At 53.0% G+C, this 19,060-nt stretch overlaps 1 protein-coding gene across 2 annotated transcripts in view; it reads left to right on the forward strand.

Moving 5' to 3' along the window:
* Positions 1 to 4,750, forward strand: part of ADAMTS7 (ADAM metallopeptidase with thrombospondin type 1 motif 7) — a 53,582-nt gene extending 48,832 nt beyond the window's left edge. For both annotated transcript variants that reach the window (XM_075764538.1, XM_075764539.1), the window contains one exon: positions 2,901 to 4,750. In XM_075764538.1, the coding sequence (XP_075620653.1) occupies positions 2,901 to 3,073 (173 nt within the window). In that variant the 3' untranslated portion in view covers positions 3,074 to 4,750. The remainder of the gene's footprint in view (positions 1 to 2,900) is intronic.
* The last annotated feature ends 14,310 nt before the right edge of the window (positions 4,751 to 19,060 follow it).

The raw sequence follows: 19,060 nt of genomic DNA on the forward strand, positions 1-19,060 counted from the left end.
ATTAACCCCACGGAGCACGCCAGCCCCGTCCGTGCCAGCCGGGAGCCTCGCTGTGTTCTCCATCTCTCCTACTCAGTATCGCTTCCAAAACCAGCAACTCACACACCACGAGTGTATAAATCCCGCAGGAAGCGCGTGTTGGGCAGGTGGGGGTACCCAGTGGTCGTGCCCCGGGGAACAGTCAGTGATCACCGAATCCTGCACGAGGGGAGAGGAGGCTGAGATGAGCGTGCTGAGCCGGAGCTAAACCAGCGTGTTTTAAGGCACGGCTCAGCTGGAGCACCCCGGTATTGCCGTCACCAGCCGTTGGGGGCAGGAGGGGGGGTTCTCCGGGCTGACATGCGCTCAGGCGTTTCTCCCTCGTCACACACCCCAGAGGTGTTCCAGCATCCCCGCTTGAGACAGCCCTGTCCTGCGCAGACGGGAGCACGTGTATTCCCGTGCTCGAATGTCCTGATGCGAAAGGGCCTGGGGGTTCAAGGGATGCCGTGGGGAGCCGCAGGGCTGCTCCCAGGGAATACCATCCCCGAGACCCCGATGGAGCATCGCACAAGCAAACATTTCCCTCTTCCCCGCCGGCTCTGGTGCTCTCGCACGGCGTGGCTGCTCACAGCGGGTCTGGGGACGTGTGCTGCTCCCGGCCCAGCCCTCTCTGGGGGCAATTTTTCGTCCGCTCTGCTCAACCAGCAGGAAAAACCTGCATCACCCCCCACACACACACATCCAGGGGGTCGGACCAAACCCCCAGCCCGGGAGTGCGATACAGGGCCAGGATCACCAGCAGGTCGAGGGAGGGGATTCTCCCCCTCTGCTCCGCTCTGGTGAGAAAGCTGGAGAGGGGCTGGAGGGGGAAATCCTTCCCTGTGAGGGTGGGGAGGCCCTGGCACAGGGTGCCCGGAGAAGCTGTGGCTGCCCCTGGCTCCCTGGCAGTGTTCAAGGCCAGGTTGGATGGGGCTTTGGGCAACCTGGGCTAGTGGAGGGTGTCCCTGCCCATGGCAGGGGTGGCACTGGGTGGGCTGGGAGGTCCCTTCCAACCAAACCAGTCTGGGATTCCCTGATTCCATGATCCAGCACTCGGTCCCAGTCCATCAGCAGCCGTTGGGTCCGACAGCACGGGCAGGCAGCAGCTTCTGTGTGAAACGGTTTGTTCAGGGACACTGCTGCTGGGCAGACATAGCTGTTCCTCCAGAGGAAGGGAGGAAATACCTCTACTGAAATAGAAAATAAATTTTAGACCAGTATAGTGACCGCCTTACTGACGGGCTGGAGGGAGGTGAGGGCTGTGATTGAAATCCCAGACTGGGGGAAAAGTCTCTGTTCTGCATCTGTTGCGTCCTTTGCATTAACCGCTGCGGGTCGGCTTGTCCCCGTGGGAATCGGGGCAGCAGCCTGTCCCTGAGCAAAGCCTTTTGTGTGCAGAGGGGAGGTGGTGAGGAGCAATGGTCAGCGAGAGCTCCCCCGGCTCAGTCCCGGTGTTTCCTCAGCAGAAAAGTGTCCTGAGAAAGAGAAAAGCCCCTTTTCTTGCCCCGTTTCTGTGTCTGCTCAGCGTGGTCCTGGGCAGAGGGTGCCCCAGAGAGAGGCAGCCGGGGGGGGACCGGGGGTGACAGCCCTGCGCGTCTGCCCCGGGGAGCATCGACTCTGCCCTTCTTCAGAGAAGAGCCGGCATTTATTTCAATCACTTGCACGGAGGTAGAATTAGACAGAGCTGATGGGATTTAAATGAGTCTCTCACAACTGGGTGATACGCTGGAGGCTCAATGAGGCGCACGCACTCATTGATATGAAATAGAAAAGGAAGAAATGAAAAATGAAAGCAAACCAACTATATACGCTTATCAACAGATAAACAGTGCGTATTTGGTGATGGGTCTCCGCCGCTGTAACTAAGCCAAGCTGCAGCCTGTTTGAGCCCGGTCTGGCTGGCGATGGAGCCGGGATTTCTGCAGCCTCTGCTGCCGGCGCAGGGGAGGGCCGTCTCCTCCTCGCCCCATCCCGTGGGATGCACGGCACCGTGGTTTGCATGCGGTGGCAGGTGTGAGGGTGTTTCGGGGTGGTGGGCTGTTTCGCCCTATCGCACCCCAAGGGCAAGGTCTCTTTGGGGCAGCACTCGCGTCTTCCTCCCCCCCCCCCCCCCCCCCCCCCCCGCTGTGAACCCGAGCGCTGGACCAAACGCCCCGACGTCGCGCTCCCGGCCCCGGAGAGGGATTTGTGATTTCCAGACTGTTTGCAGAGAGGAAACAGTTTCTGCAAACAGTTTGCTCAGCCTGCGAGTGACTCAGCCGGGGTGGCCGGGCTGCGACCCGTGGCCACCACGGCCGCCGCTGCAGCTGGCCGAGGCGCTGCCCCCCCGGCGGGGCTGGGTGCTGGCACTGGAGCAGCGGTTCCCAAGACAAAGCCCATCCTCAAAGTATCGCCAATGTTGTTCTGAGGTTGTGAGACACCTGCAGGAAACGAACCAGACGATGCGGGTTCTCAAAATAATCTAAACACTGGGCAAAGAAAAATTAATTATCACCTTTCTGCCGCCTTCTGCTGGCATTGTGGGGACGGTCTGGGCACTGGGAGGAGATGGCATTGCGGGGAGGTTTGTCACCTCTCCCAGGTCTCCAGCACTGACCGTCCTCCCCAGGGACCGAGTCCTGGGCTCAGCCCCGCTCCCCCATGTGGTTCCTCTACCCTGGGAAGATGCTGCAGAACTGTAGACAACAACAGAGGTGTTATTTCCGCTGGCAATTAGAAGTAATGAGGATGCTCCATACCCAGATGAGGGTGGGCTCCGCACTTGCTGAGGTCTGTCTGTGTCTCTGCCAACCGCGCACCGATTCTCTCATCAAACGCCTGATAACCGCGCCGGCGACACCGGCAATAACGCTGTCCTTGTCCTCTTGTCTCCCCTCCAGGCTTCGTCTGCGAGCGCGACCGCTTGACGTTCGGCTTCTGCCAGACCCTGCGTGTCCTGGGAAGGTGCCACCTCCCGACGGTCCATCTCCAGTGCTGCCGAAGCTGCCGCCAGCACGGGCACCGCGCGGCTCCCGACCGGGACCGCGGGGACGAGCGGGCCTCCAGGAGGTGACAGGACCGTCCCCGAGGGCGAGAAGCGCCAGGCCCCGCGGCGGCTCCCGGAGCAGCGGAGGAGGGAGCTGGGTCACAGCCAGGACTTGCGGCTCTGCTTCGTCCCGCGGCAGCGCTGGACGGTGCCGCCCGTGAGCCGCGCGGTGCTCTGTCAAAACACGGGGAAGGCTTGATTTCTTTTATTTGTGCTACACTATAACGGTGCTCAAACCATCGGTCTGAAAAATAAGGTCTGGCGTGGGCAGGGTGTGCAGGTCCCGCCGGTCCCACGGGAGATGCCGGGGCAGCCGGGACCCTCCACTGGCGTCACGCTGCCGTTGTGCGACTGGCGGGGAAACCTTTTGGGGAAGGGAGATTGAAAGCAGCAATAATTTGGGGGGAGACCTCTCAGAAATGCTTATGGTGCTATCATTTGACATTTTCAGCCTCTTGATGGTGTTGGCAGGCCAGCACGAAACTCTTGACTTGTATTATTATTTTTATACATATGAAGTGAGCATCTAGCATTCCACCAGTACAGCCGACCGTTCCGATTAGTTGTTTCTTTCCTTAAGGGACTTGAAGCTGGCAACCCATTTCTGTAATTTTCATTAAAATGTTTACGCGCTGAAGCTAAACGGCAGTAATTTAACAAATGGAGAGAGGGCAGAGGAATAAAGTATTGGCTTCAGTTACCCCCCGAGCCCTGGGCTCGCAGGGTGTGCAGAGGCTCCGTGCCCTCGCCTCCGCGCTGCTGGCTTCCTCTGCCAAAGCCGTCGCCCGTGTGACGCTGGGGCAGAGGGGATGTCAGGGCCACCAAGGCACGAGTGAGGTGATACCTGGGGTTTGGAGCCCAACACTGCATTCCCTTGCGTGGATTTGTGAAGGAGAGGGAAAACTGCTCTGGCCCCGGCGGTGAGCAGCATCCCCTTCGCTGCATCCTTCCTCGGGAGCAGCAAAGTATTTACGCTCCTGGATTTCTGTATGCAGTTATGGCGTAGCAGTTTAATGGTTGGTTAAGGTGTTTTTCTGTGTTCTTACAAGCTAAAATCCTTTTTTTCCTGCTTACATAGATTCACCTCTGTTAAGGTTAGTTGATTCTTTTAACTAGAGTATCCGATATTGTACGAGGAGCGGCACTCGGCCAGCACAGCCCTTACCGCCCGGCCCGGGGGTGTCGTATGTTAATCCCCCCCTGTCTTAGGGAGGATTTGCTGTTAGTTGGTCCCCACAGGAGGGTCAGGAGCATTTCGGTAGGAATTCTTTTCCGTATTACTCTTCAGGTGACTGAGGATGCCCAAAACTGGGGGACCGTGAAGGCAACCCTACTCGCATTGAACGGAGAAAGGCTGGAGCCCAGCCTCGGCCGCGCCGCGCAATGCGGTCACACAGCCCAGGGCGCGTTCCTTCTTCACCCGCGCTGTCAGGAACAACGTCCAGCCCCAGAACGAGGGAAATTCCTGCGTGTAATTTGTATGTAAAACACAAGCTGTGATTTCACTATTTGTGTTTCATTCCTTTCCGACGTGGTGTAAATTTTTTTTGTTTGAAGAGCCTGTGTTCAGTCCTGCGTCCCTTCTCCGCGGCACCATCCGTCCCGTGCTTTCGTCACGCTCCCAGGTTTTGCTGAGGGATAGACGCTAAATGTGTTGGGGCTTAACGGCTGTAGCTCGTGAGTGTGTTAAATTAAACAGTTACTGAAGGAAATGGAAGGGTTTCGTATTTTCTCTTCCCCTTGGGGAATTTCGAGGGATTTTTCACTGAAAGCGCAGTTAAGTGGAGACAGTTTAGGTACTGGCAGCAGCGGGGGTGTGGATACAGCAGAAAGGGGCGATCAGTTTGCATCTGAAAATCACTCAAGGCTGGGATTCGTGTGGTTGGAACGCGAGCTGGGCCGATGGCAGCCCGCTGGTGAGCCGCAGGTCGAAAGGCTTCAGCCTCTGCGGTGCGGAGGTGCCAGCGCCGGTTCTGCCGGTCCCATCCTGGCAGCGGTGACCCAGCCTGGCCAGCCTCTCCCGCCGTACCTGCCCACGCGCGGGGGCACGGCCGCGACGAGGGCGCGGGATAATCCGTCCCGCAGGACACCCAGCCAAACCCATGGCACCGTCCGGGAACGCCGGAGAAGCGATTGCAGCCGAGGGGAAGACCCATAACAGCAGCTGCTGTTTTGAAAATGCTTCAGCCTGGCCGAACGCAAACCTTGGGGTTTACGCTGACGAAACGGGCCCCAAATCAAAAGCACTGAGCGTCCGCGAGAGCTCTGTGCGCCGCGTGCCGTGCTGTGCTGTGCCGTGCCGTGCGGCACACGGGTTTTCCTGTTAGCCCGGCGGCGTGCCACGCACCTTCGCGTGGAGCCGGTCCCTGAGCACCCCCAGCCAGAGCAGATGCCCACCAGCGCCTTCGTGTCCCTGCAGCCCTGGCCGCGTCGGGTCCCTGCGGCACAGGGGAAGAACTTTCTGTTTCAAGCCAGAGAGCTTTCTGTTTCAAGAAGGGCTGACCCCGACACGTCTGAAGCTGCGGGGTGTGCAGAGCAGAGGTGGGCGCCCTGGCTCTGCGATGACTTTCAGCTGTCACAACACAGCGGCGGGGCCGGGGCGTGCTTCTGGGGAGGGCTGAGCAGAGCCCGTTCCCAAGCGCTCAGCCCGGGAGCAGCAGGAATTAATGTAAACCAAAAGCGTGGCCAGCCCCCCGAGCCCAGCGGCTCCAAACCGCGGAGGTTTCTGGTGGGTGCTGAGGCTGGAGAAGTTTGTATCGCAGTGTGGGGATCCCTCCTGGAAGGGCATTTCATCTGATTTTTCACCACATAATGAGCCAGGCCTCCTGCGAGCACATAAATTGCATTGTAAGTAATAATCACGCTGGTTTCGCTTAAATACCTGCAACATTTCCTTTCAGTGAGACACCTACAGCTTGGAAAATGGACTGCAACTGTAAATGAAAAACTGTCCAGAATTGGTGCAGTGCTGAGTCTCTGGTCCTGCCGTCGGGAGCGCTGACATTGATGGCAGAATCTGCTTTAAGCCAGGGGACGCAGGAGCACGGGTGTGCAGAGCTCCTCGCTTCCTCTCGCAGCAAAGCCAGACCCTTCCAGCAGCAGATCTGGACATTTACTGCTCGGCTTTGTTAGTATCCGCGTGTTCACTTGCTCCTTGTAACCCAGGAACTAACTAGAATTGCCTTTTTTTCTTTTTTTAAGGATGCTTTCATTAATGTGTTGACACAAGAAGCATGTTACTTTAGAGATATCGGCTGCAGTAGTGCGCAAAGGAAAGCAGGAAAGTAATGATGAATCAAAAGATGCTTGAAAGGTGCTTTTCCCTGTGGTATCTAAGGACGGTTGGCCAGGAAAGCAGGCTTAGCTTTTTTGCTAGGTTAATTAGAGCAGCGTATGAAAGAGAAAAAGCGAGAATATGTCAGTGCCCACCGCAGAGGTCCCCGAGCTCCACGGCCGCTGTCCTCCAGCCAGGCTCCGGCGGAGCAGAAGGAAGCCATCCTCTGCCGGCTTCCCTGCCGGCGATGCACCGCTCACGCCGAGAACACGCGTGTGTGTGACCGGAGACGCCGGCAGAGCCTTCCCCTCCGAGCCGCCCCGAGAGCCCTGGCTATGACAGCACTGACAGACGGAAAGCCCTAAATCACGCTTTTCATTAGAGATCCAGGATGCGTGGTGACCAGGGTGCATTCCCTTTGTCATTCCAAGATACTTTTGGTTCATTACTTCAGAAAGCCCCCATTGAGGACCAGCGCTGCAAACCTCGCATGCTTCGTTTGGCACAGAGTAAAGGGGGGGATTCCCTCTCATTGTGAACCGCAGCGGTGGGGGGGTCGAAGTCTCCCCGACCTTTGGCCGCTCGGTTTTACTTGGCCCAATTGAAAGACATTTGGTTTCTCTGCTAAGCTGTCGGAGGCTACAGGGAATTTTGTTCCTGCAGCCTGGTCACCTCCCAGCACCGGCTGGACGTCGGCACTGGGTTCACTGGAGCCGAGGGCTGGTTTTTAAGGGAGGAGTGTACATTTATACAAATGTAGGCAAGCTTAATTACAACAGCAACCGATACCGGCGCTATGTCGCCTCTTTCAAAAGAGCTGTTCTTAAAAGTTTGTGCCATTGAAGAGTCTTTTTGGGTGTGTGGTGTAGCCTGTACCTCCCTCGGCCGGCGGCTCAGGCTGACGGAGACCTGCTGGCCCCCGTCTCTGCACATACCCGTATCTAGGTACATATATATATACCTATATATATATATATACCCGTATCTAGGTACATATATATATACCCACATACAGGTACCATACATATATTCAGCTGTCACTGCTGCAGGAGGGGCATTGGGCAAGCACGTGGGTGATGTTTCACAAGGTGAGCTCGGCTGGAGCGTCCCTGGGCTCCGCGTGTCACAGCACCGGAGCGGGGGACCAGGGGCTGCCACCGAAAAAAGAGCAGAAATCACCGGGCTGTTGAGGATGGAGGAAGAAACTAGCTGCTTTGGGCAACACCGTGCAATGCGACACGCAGCACAGAGCTGCCGTTCCAAAAATTGCTGAAGAGGTTGCCCTCACCTTCGCGACTTCAGATTTATCCGCTCCAGCGTTCCCAAACTGCGCTGGGGGTCAAGCTGAGCTGCTTTAGTAAGCAAATGCAGATGTGGGCCGTGCGAGCCGTGCAAGCCGTGTGAGCCGTCCTTCGCACAAGCCGTCCTTTCCCCGTGCCCCCAGGGCACCTCGCTGACCCAGCCCCCCCATACAGACACTCCTAAGTATTTTTTCCCTATATTTTCCACAGAGGAAACAGAACAAACAATACACTTTTAAAAGAGGATTTTAGCTAAGTTTCCTGACATCTATTGTAATCTGCAGCTCGTCATTACTGAACAGGGAAAGAATTGCTCACAGGTTTCACTTGCCGTTTTTTGGACTAGCAGATGATAAATCCGCAGAAGGCGGATTTGGGACAATGGAGAACCCTCACATGGTGCGGGCTTCACTCTCAAGATGCTGTTGATGAAGTTAATTGGAAAAATAATTTGGTTCTGGAGCCAATCAACCCTAAAGTGCAGGTTTCAGAGCTCTGCTGAGCAGTTTGGTACCCGGAGGCTGTTTGAGCAGCCCGGGATGCTCAGGGGCTGCACGGGTGGCTCAGACCAAACCAGAAGACAATTTAAGTTTAGTGTAAATACAGGGTGAACTAAGGCCCTTAGCCAGGCCACTTGCTCCTTCACAGTAATATTTAAACCTGGTCAGTTGACTATTTACATTACAGAAATACTGACTTTAATGAAAGACATTTCCTCCCAAATTTTGCTGGTTTCCAGCCTGCAGCTGCAGCTCCTGTTCAAACCGTCCTGACATCCACGAAACTGAACTTCCAAACGACTTTGCCTGGGTTTTTTCAGGACCAATTGTAAATATAAAACCTCCCTGAAAATTTTTCTGTTTCTCCGTAGGTTTTCAGTTTATGCTTTCATTTATAAACATCCGACTTTGCTAGAGGTCAGCCATGCAAACCATGGCCATCAAGGCAGCCTCGAGGCTGGCCGTGCCCTGGGGAGGCACCAGGGTCCACACCTCGTCTCCCACCTCCATCCAGCGTCTTTTCAATAGCCTTTTCTCACCCCCCTTTCTCAGAGGTAGGATTAAATCAGCCATCACCGCACCGCGTCCATCAGGGGAGCTGGATCCAGCCCAGTTTCTGGAGACAGATGGCAGGCGTGATTTAAGAAAACGTTTTTCAAGACGCGAGAGCTCCCTTTTAGCGGGTAACAAAGAACGTGGGAAAGAACCGGGCTAGGATCCAGCGGGAAAGTTGTGAAGAAGGCTTGTGACTATAAAAGGAGACCGAGGGCAGTTGGTGTTAAACCAGGGGAAGATGAAAGGAGGGTGGTCGGACCGAACACCCTGCCCTGCAGCTGCAAAGTCTGCACCGTTACTTGCCCCAGTGTTTTGGGCTCTTTGGGCCCATGTGGGGGTGGTGGGACAGGGGACAGGAGAGAATTGGAAAGGCAAGTGCCAAGCAGAACTATTAGACGTAGCTAAAATAACGAGGCCTTCTAAAAGAAACTGAGCCCAAGGTCTTGTCCGTCAGCACGGCTCAGTCGAAGGAAGCAGCTCGCGGATGTTCATCACTGGAAACTGGTGCTGAGCTCAGCCAGCTCCGCCGGGAAGGCTTCCCCAAGCGAGGGAAGACCTGGAAAACCAAATGAGACGGGAACCTGCTGAAACTGAAGCTCTGGGGACACGCCGACCGTCCTGGTGTCTGCAGCCTGGGCGGTGGGGAGAGGCTGCGGGGCCAGGGCAGGTGCTCAGCGTTGGCATCGGCATTGTGATGGTGGGAAGGGCGCTGGGCGCTCCCCGGCCCCGCAGCCAGCACCGGGATTGGGTAGGGCTGTCCTGCAGGGTTGTTTTTTCCAGGGGAAAGGAAGGAACGGGAGTGTTTTAAACAGACACCTCAGCTGGGTGCCAGGGAGATGGGCGACCGGGAGGTGGGCGACCGGCAGCAGCATCCCAGCACTCAGCAGCAGGATGGTGCTCACAAACACTTTGAGACTCCTCCTGATTGCAGCCCCACAGAAGAACCTGCACAGGGGAGGTGTTAGGGCACTAACCTGTAGCTCATGTTTTGCTGTTGCCTCTATTTATTCCTCGGGATCTCCTGAAAGCCTCTCTGAGAGGAGCCGGAGGCTTTTGGCTTCAGCTTAGAAACCAGACCTTGTGCCTCCCCCAGTCACCTCCAGAGCTGGAGACAGGAAGGAACCGAGAACTCATTAATTGGGAAGCAGCAGGCACTTTATGGGGGAGGTTGTTTGTGTCTCATTAACAATAACACTTAAAATCCTTCCGCATCCCGAGAAGCAGTTGGGTCACCCTGTCAGAGCACCTGTGTTTTGCAGGCTCTCAAATCTTGCCCAAGTGCTTCTGCCCCGACCAGCTGATCTCAGCTGGAGCGTTTTAATCCCCCAAGAGCCAGAGGGGCCATCGGTCCTTCATCAGCTGCAAGCACCGGTGAGGGATGTGGTCCCACCAGTGACCCGAGCACGTGAGGAGGCAGCAAAGTCCAGATGGACCAGGAATAGCTCACAACATCCGTCCATGCCTCTTCAGCTAACAATGAGAGAGGTTTTTATTTTCTCCTGTTCTTAAAACCTCTAGTGCTGGTGCTACACAGAACGGTTTCATGAGCACAGCCTTGAGGGTCAGAAAAGCAAAGGCAGGACAGCAAGAAAAGGATTTGAAGAACTTAGCTGTTTTATATTTTTTTGGCCTTTATATGGCAGCTGATCGCTGTTGGCTGCTCAGGGTGTGAAGCTCAGACAGGAACAGCCATCATCCAACCGCTTCGGGGTGCCAAACCCCGGCACCGCCAGCAAGTGCCCCAGCAGGTCCCGGCTGTGCCGGGGCTGCCCGTTGCAGGCAGCGGGCAGGCAGAGGGACATTCCCAGTGGGAAGCAAAGCAGCAGAAAACAGGAGGAGGAAAGCGAGGGGCGAGAAATCAGCTGCCTTGGCCGCATAGCTGGTACCGCGGCCCGGCGTGCTTCACTCACCCAGAGCAATCCCTTTTGTCAGGAAATTATGGCTGTTTCGAAGGAGGGGAGAAGGAGGGGGAGGGCCTGCCCAGCCCCAGCCAGACCTGATGCAGCCACCACTCGCCTCCATTTGTGCTTTAAGGAAAGCTCAGTGTGACTGGATGTAAATATTTAGAAATGTCTATATGCTAAAAATACCTCTATGCCTATATGCAACCGCTCCGTTGCCATCTGTAGTGACTAATAGTGACACCCCCACGTAAAGTTTTCGCAAACGAGCCCCATGATCCATTTACACAGCCCGGCTGCCCTCCAGGTGAGGTGAGCCCTCCCGGGTGTAAGCGGTAAGAGAGGAAGCAAACAGTCCCTTTACCTCACGGCTTACACCTCACTTGCAAGGGCTTGATCTGGGATGGGAAACAATTTCAAATCTGCTACGGCCTGCCTGGAAAAACAGAAGCTGCTATAAATCCCTTTGCGTGCAAGAGGAGCCCAGGAAAAGGGCGAAAGGATGATACTGGCTTTTCGTGGAGGAATTGGAGAGGGGGAATGGCCTGCTCCGTGCCTGTGCTGCGGTTCCAGGCTGTGCTGGGCAAGGCAGAGCCGCGGGGCAGGAGCTGGCCTCAGGAATGCTCCTCTCCTGCCGGGAGGGAGATCTGACGGATGGGGCCACACTAGCACCCCCCTGGCTGAGGTCCCCACAGCTCCACACAGGGTCGGGGGGCTGCTGTGCTCCCTGCTTCCTTTCACATCCCTGCAGATGTTTCCCGGATTCCCTCTGAGCCTCTGGCAGAGGTTTAACCCCGGGTGCCCACGCTCCTGCCATGAAACAGGGGAGAGCCGAAACCCAACAGAAACCATCACGGCTCAGACCAGACACCGCCACGGTCGGCTCCTCCACTTCCCAGCTTGTCCACAGCTTCTCCAGCAGACGCCCGGACCGCTCTCCGACCAGGAGATGCGAGGCTGGTGCCAGGTCGCTGCCCGGGAGCAGGGCAGCCCTGCGGGGACTCGGAGCAGCGGGAGTCCGGGGATGCTCCTCGCCCAGCAGACAATTACTGGTTGTGATATCGCTCTGTGGCTTGCTGGTGCCCTCTGCAGTTGTTTCTCCTTATTGTAAATGCAAAATATTATTAATACGAAGGGACAATTTTATTTCTTGATGATAGCCAGTGAGGACAGGCGACACGTGCCTGTCTTCCCGGGTTTGGAGGAACATCGCCTGGTCCTCGGGCACCTGATGTCCTGCCCGATACGACCCTCCTTGGCCTGTTCCTCCACTCGCACGCAGCCGGCGTGACCTGCTCGCCGGCTGTTTCTCTGCCGCCGCATGGTACTGCTTCACCGACGCGGTGACCCCAAAACCCCGTGGCTGTGGTGGGAGCGCAGCGAAGCCCCTGCGCACCCCGGTCTGCAGGGCAGCAGCAGCACCGGGGATGGACAAAGCTCCCAACCCCAGTTTAGGTGGAAACGCTGAAAAGCGCAGCGGCTCTGGAGCTGCCTCCTGAGCTGCTAGAGCCCAGCCCTGGGGAGCCGCCATCCCCGTGCCCCCAGCAGTGACCCGTTCCCTGAGGAACTGGGAGTATTCCTGGTGTCAGAGACCTGCTTTTGAGGTCAGGTGCATTTTACCGAATTGCCGCTCCACAGAGGAACATTAGCCTCCGTGCTCCAGGGCAAAGCCCTCCGTGCTAATGATCTGAAGGCACTGCAGAAACAGGGAGAGACCTCGCATGGTCCTCAAAGCATCCTCTTCCCTGTCCCCCAAGGGCAAAGCTGTTGTCTGAGCTGGGGACACCTTCCTCTGGGTGTGTTGCAGAAGGCCCGTTCGCTCCAGCTTAACACGGTTTGTGGCACCATTGCTCTCCATGAGGCTGGACGAAGAAGATGTAGAAGGCAGAATCAGGCTATTTCAGCAAAGAACAATTAACCTCATCTTATTTTGCAAAAGAGTGTGTTTTCTATGTTTATTTTAAAAAAGTTTGGATGTAGAATAGAAGCTGACTTCAGGGTTTGGGGGTTTTTAGTAGACATCTCAGAAGAACGGCTGAAGCCCCCCAACCCCACTAACCTTTCAGTGGTGCCACCTGAGGCTGTACACAGGCACCCAGCAAATTACCAAGCAACCCATCCAAGAAGAGGAGCTGCGCATCTCATGGTCGCAGTTTTTCACAAAGCCTCATTGCTCCCAGCAGATATCTTCATTCTGAAAAGAAAATATCAACTCCCTCGTTGGAAAGCAAAAAAAAACAAGTTCCAGGAAAACAGCTGACAGATAATGCCAGCTCACGCTCGCAGGTTCATTTAACACATCCCTGTAGGGTATTTATCTGCCTGTAGTAACCTCTTCCACATTATAACGCAGGACGTGTGGCCCCGCTGTGCGGACACAGTGATGCACGCTCCTTCCTTCCCTCGGGTTTCGGAAAGGCAGCCAAGCTGCCTGGGCGGCAACACACACTCCGTGCAGGGATGGGTTTTCCTCCTGGGAGAGAGGGAAGTGGAAGGAGCTGCCTTAAATCTAGTTCTAAGTTAAAACACAAGTTTGCTTTTCCTGAATTGCTTTTTTTTCTGACCCAGGGTTAGGACTTTGATAAAACCCTTCCGGGTCCGACAGGCACAGGGGCAATCCCTGCCTGCGTCCTCTCCAATTCTCTCCTTTGGAGTTTGCTCGCTTTTGGTCCACTGCAAATTCAGTCCTGAAGGAAACATTTCCTAAGGCCTTGGTTGGATTAACTCGCTGCTGCTGCTTCTGCCAGTGCCAGAAGGTCTTCTCATGTACCTTGCTCGGGAGAGCCCGTCCCTGGTACCTCCAGGCCTGCTACACGAGCACTTCGGCAGCACAGGTCTGTGCTGGCGAGCGGTGGAACCCCGTGGGCGTACGGCAAAGCCGTTACCAGACCCGATGTTACATCTTTGAAGTTACGTTTTGCCACGGCTACATTTGCTGGCCTGGTTAGACCTCAGCCGTACGGTATTTCTAGAAAATTGCATCTTTTGATCATCTGTCAAGCAAAACATGATCTGGAAAAATCCTTTTTAGTTATTTTAGTAATTTGAAATAGACCTGTGCCTCTCGAGCAGCTGAACAAGCTGCAGACGTCCCGCTTTGCCCTTTATCTGGGAGGCACTAACACCAACAAGCTGCCCTGCCTAATGCTCCGAAAGCCGCTGGCTCTTCAGAGCTGAAGATCTCCTCCGGGCAGAGGTTTCGTCCTCCTACAAAAGTAAAGCTGTTTTTTAAAAACTCAGCTCACAAGCTCCGTCAATCACTGTGCCCAAGCAGGAGTTAGCAATTGCAACCGAAACGCGAGCTGGTTCCCGCTTTTACGTAAAACTCTGGGAACCCAAATCCATCCCGCAGGGAAGCCGTAAGGGTTTGCTGGGCTCGTCCGGAGGCAAATAGCCCACGGGGCCAGCAGCTTCAGGGGTGTCAAAAGCAGCTGAAACCAGCACTGCTGCTGGAGAAGTAAGGCTTTGAAGTCCCATATTGGCATTTAAAAATATTTCAGCCGTCTCTGGCCCGATACCTTTAGCAGCGTGGGGGCTACAGACGGGTTCCAAGGGCTTTTGTGCAGAGAGATCCAGAACAGCAGCCGGTCACCTCCTGCCCTTGACCTTTACGTGCAAATCTCACACTCACTTATCTTATTACAATCCAGAAGCTGTTTAGTTAAATTAAAGGTTATTTGAAACTGGCTGAGACTCCAAAAGCATGACTTGGAGCGTTTTTGTGTCGGATTGGGAAATGGAATAAGATAACCCTCTTGGGATTAAATTTCTAGAGAAATAAAGCGAGTCATTGCCATTTCCCACCCCAGAAAAGCTTTTTCCTTTTCCCAGGGTATTTCGGGTCTTTCTCATGGTGTTTTGAAGGATACACTTACATTTAAATTGGAACAAAGCTCATGTAATTTGAGCAGAAATTACCCTCCTGGAGCCTGCTGAGTTTTGCAGGAGGCTTTGCCGTGGTCAATAGGCTTTAAGCGCAGAACAGCACCATAATTCTGCAACATGAACTGCATCGGTATGGGCAGAGCCCTCCCTCCTGCACACAGCCCTTCATCCCTTGAAAACAAATTCAGCAGAAGCTTCCTCTGGGACATATCACCCAAATGAAAACTGATCTGTCAAACAGCTGTGTCCGGACTGTGGCAAACCCGAGCAGGGAATAGGAAAAGCAGTTGCACCTTTCAGGGCTGCCATTAATCCCTTCCCAGGCGGGCGATGCCAGCCTCCCCCCCAGCCCTTGAGCCTTTCCCTCCGACACGGAGACACCACGTTCCTTGGCTCTGGCAGGTGGGTACTCCGGGACCCGTCAGGGACCTGCTGCTGATTTTGCAGGGAAGTCCGAAGATGGACCTTTATGGACATCAGCATGATGAACCTGGTGCAAGGCTGGGGTGGGATGGGGAAGGGGATGGGATGGGGTGGGATGGGATGAGGATGGGGTGGGATGCAGCCCCTGTGCCCACCACCGTTGAAGCCCAGCACACGTGCAGACAGCTGTGTGCAGCTGTTCTCCCACACCGTGGTGAGCCCCCTGCGAGGAGGTCTCAGGGCTCATCCCAAACGGGGAATAAGCTCACGCGGCGCGTTCCGAGGATCGTACAGCCCCAGCCACGTGGGCACGATTCAGCACTGATGAGGAAACCTCTCTTCATCCTCCCACTCGGTGTAAAACCATTACTTTAGAGATATTTCCCTCCTGTAACTATTTTCTGGGGGCAGCAGTGGAAGCAGACAGCCCCAGATTCATTACGATTAAAGCTCTGTGCTCATTTGAGTGTAAAGCAGCTGGACCTGTTGCCTGTTTCCTTTTACTAATCTGACAAGCAGTGTCTCTCCTTACACAGCAAAGGCACGAGGACATACGTGCCTGACATTAGGAACATTTAATCAAAACAAGATTCTCTTATTTTTCTCCTGATGCTTTCTATGTGGGAGTAGATCTATCAGAAAAGAAGCTGCAACAGCTCATGGAAATGTCATGAAAATGCTGTATTGTGCTGCAACAATACTAACTTTCTTGCTTTTAAAAAAACAACTGTTATCAAGTGGAAAAGAAAATCCATTCAATTTATAGGCCTATTACAGCAGGACATTATTTGATTACTCTGTTTTAAATGGCATCCTCATATGATGCTGAAGGGAGTATTTTCATGCAAATCCAGCCAGGACAAGAAATATTCTCATCTAATAAATACCAACCGAAGCAAACAGTTATGTTTACATTTCTTGTCCTAATAACATTTTAAAATAATGCTTTAAAAGTTCAGAAAGATAAAAAATTTGGATGATACAAATCCAGATCTATCTTACTACAAACATGGATGAGAGTTTAGGGTTTTTCTTCTTCGCTTGAGTCTCACTCCTGAAAACTGAGCTCTCCAGCTACTTCCCTGAGCATCGGCACGACGGTTCAAACCCGGGAGTCTTGGTTTGGCAGGAGACAAAGAGGAAAAAGGCATGTACGTGGGATTTTGGGATGTCTGGCGGTAACAAATAAGTTTTCTCGAGGGATAAAAGTTTTCTGAGAAGGTTTCTGCTTAAAGGCAAAAAATGTAAAATGTGGCATTAGAAGATAAAGAGACGACTCTGAAGGACAACTCCCCAGTCTGTAATGGCAGCTTTAAACCAGTGTAGCCTGGAACCCTGATAAAGAAAAATATCTTTGCCCCCACGTATTTACATCTTGGACCATTATTAAACAGCCCACGAAAAGCAAAGACAAACAGCAAATAATAACAGCCTTTGAGCGGCGGTTACCCTCACCCTTGCCAGGAGCCCATGTGCTCTCGGCCATCCTCTGCGCCGGCACCGGGCCAGGACCTGGGATACAGCCCTGGGTTTGGTGGCTGGTGGGTGTGCTAGGCTTCCCTTCGAGGGGAAAAGAATTGATATTAAGGAATGAAAAAGGGAAAATAAAGAGAAGGAACATTAGCACAGGACTTTTGAAAGTTCCTGAACACAGAGAACGGGTCCAGAGGAGGTCCACGAAAATGACCCGAGGGCTGGAGCACCTCTGCTATGGAGACAGGCTGAGAGAGTTGGGCTGGTTCAGCCTGGAAGAGGCTCCAAGAAGACCTTTCAATTCTTAAAGGGGATTTAGAAGCAAGATGGAGAGACTTTTTTTTCCAGGGCCCAAAGTGATAGGACCAGGGGTAAGTTCTAAACTAAAAGAAAGTAGATTTAAATTAGATATTGGGAAGAAATCCTTCCCTGTGAGGGTGCTGAGGCCCTGGCCCAGGGTGCCCAGAGAAGCTGTGGCTGCCCCTGGCTCCCTGGCAGGGTTCAAGGCCAGGTTGGATGGGGCTTTGGGCAACCTGGGCTAGTGGAGGCTGTCCCTGCCCATGGCAGGGGATGGGACTGGATGGGCTGGGAGGTCCCTTCCAACCAAACCAGTCTGGGATTCTATGCTCTTTTCTCAATGCTCCCCCTCGTGGGAAAACACTTCCAAAACACTTCTCAGCTCTGCTCACTTCCTTCTCTGCAGGATCATTAATAGTTAAAAGATCCTTTGCTTTTTGGTTTCGTCCTTTTGAAAAGAAAAAAAAAATATGACAGATTGCTTCTACTTAATAGAAACAAAGTCAGTTTAGATTTCATTTTAAAATGGAAATACTCTTCTATATGCAGTAGTATTCTCTTTTAAACTGACTTTGTGCAGACTTGCAGACATTGCCTCGAAGCCATTTTGGATACGATGCGTGACGGCAAGTCGTACGGAGCAATAAACGAAAACAGAAGTTGCAAGGAACAGTACAAGCACCACAATACATCATGATTGAGCAATTCAAAGGTTTTTGAAAGAAGAGTTGTGTTAGAAGTGCTGGGCTGATGATAAGTAACTACACAGAATAAATCCTTTATATTGAACTGCTAATTGCATTTACTGAAACTATAATTTTCAATGGTTACCATCTAACTAGTTTATTAAAGAGTAAACAGTGGGGAAGAAAAACATTGCTCTTGTTCTATATTTATGTTTTAATGGCATGTCACAGAAAAACTGGGAATCTTATCACAGGAAAATATCTCCACCTGCTTTTCATAGAAAATAATTTTTTTTTACAGAAGTAGTTACCATCTAATGAGTTTTACCAGCTGAAAAACCCCCACCCACCCACCCACCACCAGCAGAGAACCTTGCAAAACACATCTTTCCGTATACTTCGTGATAGACCATTCCAGCAGGAGTCTAAATGCACAGGTTTTAGGGTTTGCCCAAAGTAGGATTTTTTTAAAAAATTGGTCCACAGGTTATTTATTTTGGAAACTACCAAGTTTTTAGTTTTCCATGCAAACATCGAGTAGCCGATTCCTTTCATACCTGAGGCAGTGCACATAAGAGCGTCCCACATTTAAGCTTACATCTAATTACACTTTACAGAAGCATCTGTAGAAAGTGCTGCTAAAGGACACACATACTTCCCTCGAGCTAAATTCAAGGTGAGCGAGGAGGGCACAGAGGCTTCTGAACTTTAAGTAAAATTGAATTGAAGCCAAGTAACTAGAGTTAGGAAAGTAATTTTCACTAGAACTGACAGTTCTGCAGATGTGCAGTAACATATGGAAAAAGGGCATTGTTTCCCCCCCACCCCTTTTTTTTTTTTTTTTCCAGATAGCTTTGGCACTGCAAGCAGGGAGGTTACAAGCCCTTGTTGGCACAGCTGGGATGTGTGTCAGTACACTGTTTTACAGAGGGAAAAATTCCTCCCACTGTTTATAATGCACAGCCTAGCTGGAGTCCATTCAATCATTCCATGCCTTCAGGAAAGCTTTATCTGGTTTATTATTAAAATGGTTACAAATCCCTGAAATCCCAACAGATGTTTGCGCTAAACTCCAAGGATTTCTCACCATTTAACCAAACACAAGCCCACTGGAGTCATCACTGTTTCATGGAGGAACGGCTCCTTAAATCTCTCATGAACCACTGCGGGGGATAACTACTGCATTGAGCAGATAACACACCCCTGGGACACTCGAAGAGTTTGTGGGTGCCACGGGGCATGAGATGGGCGGCACCAACCTCTCCCCCTGCACATACATTTACCACTGAGGCCCTCCTGCGGCTGCACGGCAGATACGAAACATCCCTGCCCCTGGGAGGAGAGCAGAGCAAAAAACATCTGCCTAATTCTTCAGGAAAAGGTAAATCCATGGTCAAATCCACAGCTGCAAGGGAAAGTAATCCGAGGGAACTTCTCCAGTGAGAAAACATAGGACAGCTGGCAACCTTACAGACATCCCAGATAAGATTAGCGAGGGAGCAGCAAAAGAAAGAGGACAGAGGGAACCGCAGGGATGAAGGGCGGTGGGATTCTCTCACCTTCCACGCTGCAGGCGAGTCATACAAAAAAACCAGGATCAAACTGGCAAGATCTTGGCCATAGGAAAACTTTACCCCTGGGACAATTATAAAGCAAAGCCTGCAGAATCAGAAACATGTACTTACAGAGAAAAAAAAAGCAAGTATTTAGCAGGAATAG

The sequence above is a fragment of the Balearica regulorum genome, chromosome 12 (genome assembly GCF_011004875.1).
Source record: "Balearica regulorum gibbericeps isolate bBalReg1 chromosome 12, bBalReg1.pri, whole genome shotgun sequence".
NCBI lineage: Eukaryota > Metazoa > Chordata > Aves > Gruiformes > Gruidae > Balearica > Balearica regulorum.